The 6,510-nt window shown below is 43.6% G+C and overlaps 1 protein-coding gene across 1 annotated transcript; it reads left to right on the plus strand.

Moving 5' to 3' along the window:
- The first annotated feature begins 617 nt into the window (after window positions 1-617).
- Window positions 618-6,038, plus strand: LOC119353382 (serine/threonine-protein phosphatase 6 regulatory ankyrin repeat subunit B-like). Its single transcript, XM_037619995.1, has 11 exons — window positions 618-824; window positions 926-1,063; window positions 1,190-1,318; window positions 1,843-1,985; window positions 2,434-2,520; window positions 2,627-2,755; window positions 3,701-3,853; window positions 4,164-4,265; window positions 4,918-5,097; window positions 5,176-5,255; window positions 5,697-6,038. Exons 1-11 carry the CDS (start codon window positions 749-751, stop codon window positions 5,785-5,787), a joined length of 1,308 nt encoding a protein of 435 aa, XP_037475892.1. The 5' UTR covers window positions 618-748; the 3' UTR covers window positions 5,788-6,038.
- The last annotated feature ends 472 nt before the right edge of the window (window positions 6,039-6,510 follow it).

Below are 6,510 nucleotides of genomic sequence, written 5' to 3' on the forward strand. Positions count from 1 at the left end.
TTTTGACTTTCATTTTTTAACTTTACACGACAAAAGTGAAAAGCTAAAAAAATGTTACGCGGGTGGGCTTTACCTCTTCATCTCGTACCACGTGTGTAGCCAACTGTTGTCACTCATGCTTGCGTGGGCACCCCACCACTCCCGAGTACGACGACGCCTCCCCGCGCTTCCCGCATGCCTGGACCTCACCATGGGGAACGTTCCCGGAAAAAGCGCGTCCCAACAACCCTACCCAGTGCGGGTGCATTAAACAGTGAAGGAGCTTCTTTTAACTTTTATATTTTTAAACTACACGGGAAAAGGAAAAGCTAAAAGCATGTCGTGTCGATGGACCCTGCCTCTTCATCCCGTACCACGTGTGCAATCAATCGTTGCCATTCGTGCTTGCATGGGCACCCCACCTCTCCCACGTACGACGACGCCTCCCCGTGCCTTCCGTGTGCTGGTCCCCATCATGACAAGCGTTTCCTGAAAAAGCGCGTTCGGACAACGCTACCCAGTGCGGGGTATTAAACAGTGGAGGAGCGTTTCTTTTGACCTTATTTTTTTAACTTTACAGGGGAAAAGGAACAGCAAAAGAAATCAATGGGCAGAGGGGTGTACAGATTAAAAGCCACTCTCCATCTGCGGCACTTCTCCACCGTGACTGCGACTGCCACTGCGACTGCGACTGCTCTCTCCTGACTGGAGTCAGTGTCTCGGGTGCTGCTGACCCGCCGTCTTCTCCGCTTGCCGTGCCGCCATCGCCATGGATGGGGTTTCGACGGAGCCTCGCCACCCGCTCCTGCAGGCCGTTCTCGACGGCGACCTCCGCCTCCTCAAAGGTACTAGCAACAACAAGCAGCCCGCTGCCTCCTATTGCTCCTGCCCCTACCCTTAGGGTTCCTTCCTTCGTGATGGTAATTTGGCTGGATCGTGTGCGCAGAGATGGCGGGCGTCGTGGCGGCGGACGTCGGCATCAGGGCGCGCGCGCTGACTGTGGCGGTCATGGAAGGGCGGCTGGACATCTGTAGGTGCCTCGTCGAGGACCACGGCGTCGACGTCAACCAGCGCACCTTCACAGGTTAATTAGTCCGGTTCCCTTTGGATCTCTTCGCCTCAATTCTGCTGCACCTCCCAGGCTAGACGCACAAGTGCACATCACATCTCAGTAATCCCAGGTTAATTTGGTTCTTTTGTTTTGTTGCAGGTGACACTCCTCTGGCCATTTCTGCGACTTATGGGACGCCTGCTACCACCAGATATCTTCTGGATCGTGGTGCTGATCCAACTTTAGCTGGTGCCCTGTGGCCACCTCTTCATGCTGCTGCAAGTTTTGGTATCCCCTCGCCTCTCCCACACGCAGTTTGCAGCTCCAGCCTCTTGAACTTTAATTGCTCATGAGCCATGACATATATACTGCCATATGTTTTTATTGACATCTATTCACCAAGTTCGGACATATGTGACGATTTGGACGGTGGAACAAGAAACAATGAGTTTCTGTACGACAACTTTGAGGATTGGAATGTAAAGTAAATTGGTGTTAATTAATTCTAGTCTTGTTTGCTCACAGATCGATTTTCGGGAGAGAAAACACCGTGTCACTCTCAAGTGTTAATTCTATTCTTGTTTGCTCACAAATCGATGATTTTTGCTAGCTACTGCCTATATTTAGATAGAAAAACAACTAGCTACAAGTCAAATATTCTAAACTTGGTCCTGGACATGATCATTGGTAACTGGCGGTTATCACATTTGCAAGTGTACAATTCAAAAAAACATTTGCAAGTGTCTACATTTTTTTTCTTTTTACAAAAATAAGCTTATCTTGCTGATTTTTTCTACAAACTTGTATTCTAGGACAATGTGAGATAGTGGAATTGCTGCTTTCAACTGGAATTGATGTGGATCATTTCGATTCTGTGTATGGGACCGCATTGCATGTTGCCGCTACTAATGGTCAAGATGGCTCGATGAATATTTTGTTGCAGCATCATGCAGATGTAAGTCACCACTTTCTTCCTTCTCTTCTGGGCTGTGCAAAAGTAAATCCTGGTTGGTTTGTTCAGGCCCTAAGCGGCTTTATCTCCAGTTCATAACTATCATGCATGCATTGTAATGAGAAGTGGAAATACTGTTGTCTGTTATTACTTGGGCTCAATCATCTGAACCAAAAGAGTTTGTTTATGTTGGCACAAAGCAAAACATATACAATGTTTGTCGTTTGACCATAAATAATTCTCCTGAAGTGAAACATGCTTATTTTCTCACAGGTGCTCTAAATGTTTGTCTAATTTTTATAATTAAATTAAAAAAATGTATGCTTCTGTGCGTTGAGAAATGCCAATATGTGTAACACACACACACACACACACACACAATTTGCTTATTTATTTCCCCATTACTCCATTTTTTTGCAAGTGAATAAATTGGTTTTTCTACTTTCCACAGCCTAATAAGGTTTTCCGCCTTGATAGTACCCCGTTAAGGCTGGCCATGATTTCTGAATCGCTGGAATGTGTGAATCTACTCATTAAGGTCAATATTCTTTCTCGTTTATGGAGCTTCCTTTAGTGTAGTCTACATTTTCTGCAGTTGACATCTCAAGCACTTACTCAAATGAAACTAAAATTTATTTACACAGGCTGGCGCTGATGTGAATAAAATTGACTATACTGGTGTTACTTACTTGATGATAGCAGCGGGCAATGGCTTATCTGATATCCTGAAATGCTTACTAGATGCTGGCGCTAACCCAGATATTGATGATGGGGTGAGTCACTGAGTCTTGTATTATTTTCTCCCCCTCTGCCTTCATGATCTACTTTCATGTGTATTATCTGTTCGTAGTTGGCTGAATGGTTGTGCCTCGGTGGGACATGTTAGGTTCTAGGCTGTTGAGGGATTAGGATAAATGTGCTCAGCCGCTTCTTTTACATCAACTGTACCCATGCTGCTGGGAATATTTTATTCATGCATGAGGAAACACATTGTTTTGGTAAATCATATCTGTTACTACGTGATGCATGATCTACTGAGAACATGGGAAAAGTATTCCTACCAACATGTTTACTGTGTAATATCAATGGAGCAGATCACCATATCGTAACATTTTGCACTGCCTTGGTCGGCACATATCGGCTGCAGTTCTTCCCAGGTGTTGAACTTACCAATTGCTGCCCAAGGAAGACGGGCATAGGCTTTTCTGCTCTTTTTCCCCCTTGTTTTTAGGAGCAATTCTTTGTAAATCACCATTCTGTGCAATTATCTCTTTGCGGAGGCAGCGGAGTACCTTGCAGGACTTTCATGAATTTATTTATTGTCAATGGAGAAATTCTCCAGTTTTCTTCATTGCCTGGTCAAATAGACACAGGATGCTTTCAAAGACTTATTCTTCTATTGTGTCGATGGCACATTCTCTCTCTATTATGCTTTGACAAACTAATGCAGTATAAGAAACATATTAGTTTGGGATTAGAATTAATATTTTTATAGGATTTAACCTTAGCTTTATTTCCCGAATTTAGTGGAGAGGTATGGACAAGACTATTCCATTGTTTGTTCCCGCGTTTTGATTTGCTCAAAGCCCATCTAGCCATTTGGTTGAAATTGTAGACTTGGAATTGTAACTATCAATGTTGAAATGCTCTGCTAGTATAGTCCATCTTGTATTAATGATGATCGAACATGAAATCAGCCATCTCATTTACTCCTGCAGTTTGGTACAACTCCAATCGAAATTGCCGCCCTCCAAGCCAGATGGGATATGGTTGCGATGTTATTTCCTTTAACTTCTCCCATTTCAAGATTGCCGGATTGGAGTATTGATGGAATTATTTCTCATGTGCAATCTTTTGGTTTGAAGCCGAGGGTATGTAGTTCCTTTTCCGCTCACTTACAGTTCCATAATATTATGTATAATGGCTAGTCGTCTTCCATTCTTCTGTTGCTCTGCTCCTGCAGTCATGATTTCTATTGATATTTATAATAACAGAAAAATGTTATGCATACCCAGACCCTGCGCAAGCGGGAGCTACATGCACTGGGCTGCCCTTTTTATAAGCGCCCCACATTTGAGAAAGTTTTAATGTCATTGTTAGGGTCAACTAAGATTCTAAGTGAAGCTTCTTTTCTGTGTTTGTGCTGTATATATGTCTTGACCAAAAATATTTTTTGATCAGGATATACATCTATGTGAAGCGAAAAGAGCTGAACTAAAGTTGCAAGCTACAGAGGCTTTTAAGAGAAAGGAATATATCATAGCAGGAGACCTATATACTTGTGTAAGTCACTGAGCCTAGATGATTATGATAGTTATGGTGTCAATTAAACATGTGCTTGTCATTGTTATCTAGCAAGACACTTCACATTTTGAACATGCCCAAAAGGTTCAATCCCTGTCAAACTGTTCAGTGTCCTAATATAACTGTTTAAGCTGCAGCTAGACTAGAACCACAGTATCTAAAACAAAGGGCAGTCTGTGTTTTGCACTGTATCTAAAACAAAGGGTATCTAGAACCACAGTATCTAGAACTACAGCTGCATGCTATTATAACAGTTGTTTTGCACTGTTTGTCCTCAAAATTCAGTCTGGATTATGCTCGCAGTTGCTATTACCACACACACACACACAAAAAAAAAACTGCTTTGGAGTTGAACTGCTTATGTTTTAGTTAGAGGAACCGTGTGAACATTCAAAGGTATTTAAAATTCCGGAGTTATCTATATTAATTCATAAAAAATCAGCATCATTTTCCATGTATCTTTCGTGAAAATTCTGTCAGAAATGTTATACTGATTTCATAAAAGTGAATGGTTTCTCTCTGTCTTGATCTGGATTATCAGAAATGTTGGTGGGGTCAGTGAAAATGTTGTTACTGTGTTATGCAAACTACTACCTTGTAACAAAATCTACATGTGATTGGTCTACTGTAGGCAATGAGTTTTCAGCCTAGTCCAAAAGGTCTTGCAAACCTGCTAGCACATAGGAGTTTCTGTATGTTGCACGCGGGGATAGGAAAAGAGGCTCTCTCCGACGCTGCTAGGTGCACAGTGCTACGACCTCTTTGGCCCAAAGGTTACTATCGACTAGGAGCAGCCTTTATGTTGCTACAGGTAAAACAGAACAAATTTGTTACGGCTATTCTTTCTTGACCATGATGAAATTGATCATCTTCTGGTGTCTACTCACAGGACTATGGAAAAGCAGCTCAGACGTTCGAAGCTGGCTTGAAACTGGACCCTACAAATGCGGATATGGCAAACGCTTTAAGGTAATTGTTTGTTCCATGTCTCCATGTTGCGAGGAATCTTGTGCAGTCCCACCTGCTTGATTGGTCCCCTAAAAGGACGAACTATTTCTTATATGCTCCCTCTGTTCCTGAATATAAGACGTTTTGGCAGTTCAATTTAAACTGCCAAAACGTCTTATATTTAGAAACAGAGGTGGTAGATCGAAGTCCTTCTGGAGTGCAAGTGTTTTTTGTGTCTTGATGGTCTAAACTCGGGCATCACACGGATTTAATGATTTAAGATCTATTAAGAGTGAGTTTGGAGCTACAGCTCTGGTTCTCAAATCCATGGAAAGAAAGAGAGAGCACCTTGTCCTGGTGCCCTGTGCATGCCTTTGTTCTGTTCAATCTCTGGAAGAAAAAAAGAGCCATATAGAAGTCTCGCCCGCCCATTGCTTACCCCGAAAATATTTTTCGTCGCAGGGAAGCCCAAGAGACGGCGAGGAATCCTCCTCGCACCAGGGGGCTGGAGTGCCTTCACCCATTTGGAATGAGACGTTCCTGGAGTGATTGAGGCGCTGTTTCGTTGCTATGTCCAGTCCAGGGTATGCATGCCTGCCTGTTATTCTCTTTTCCTATGTCCAGTCCAAGGTATGCGTGCCTGTTATTCTCTGGAGAGACTGAGACTCTGTTTCTTGCTTAAGACTCTGTTTTGTGTTGAACCGTCCAAGAGTACCGATCTCATGTGCTATATTGTAGACCGTGTAAACATGGCTGTCTGTACATTGTGGTTATATATCGTCTCCGTGAACCATTGTGGTTATATATCGTGTGCGTGAATCACTCTGAAAAATGCGCTTGTCATGGTGAAATCTAAGTACTGGCTAGAAAAAAAGGATAAAAGACAAAAAAAAGTGTCATCTAGGTGGGGGATCGTATAACCACCGCCACCGCCATCCGATCGAGCCAAGCACCAGCCTTTTGTCCGGTTCCAACGAACCATCAAGTCACGTCAGTCCATCAATTTTTCACCGGAGAGTCGATTTGACGCTCGCAGTCGTACGCTCGTCGTCCATGGTCTGCCCGCCCTGAGAGGAGAACCTCCATGATTTGCATGTCCATGCATGCTCGTGCATGCGCATGATGCATGCATGGTTCGTATGTGGATGATATGGACATTTCTCGTCTCCGCTCACCGCCACCGCGTCGTCGTCGGCTCCGGCGACCCAATCGCTCCTCTCCTCTCCTACCTACGCCTCCCCAACAATTTTTTTCTTCTTCCTTCCTTCCTTACCAC

The sequence above is a fragment of the Triticum dicoccoides genome, chromosome 2A (genome assembly GCF_002162155.2).
Source record: "Triticum dicoccoides isolate Atlit2015 ecotype Zavitan chromosome 2A, WEW_v2.0, whole genome shotgun sequence".
Lineage (NCBI taxonomy): Eukaryota > Viridiplantae > Streptophyta > Magnoliopsida > Poales > Poaceae > Triticum > Triticum dicoccoides.

What these genes read in the sequence shown, in the direction of transcription:
- LOC119353382 (XM_037619995.1), top strand. Translation starts at nt 749, where the DNA reads ATGGATGGGGTTTCGACGGAGCCTCGCCACCCGCTCCTGCAGGCCGTT. An exon ending in GTGTGAATCTACTCATTAAG is followed by an intron (nt 2,521 to 2,626) that starts GTCAATATTCTT and finishes TTATTTACACAG; the next exon opens with GCTGGCGCTGATGTGAATAA. An exon ending in CAGGAGACCTATATACTTGT is followed by an intron (nt 4,266 to 4,917) that starts GTAAGTCACTGA and finishes GGTCTACTGTAG; the next exon opens with GCAATGAGTTTTCAGCCTAG.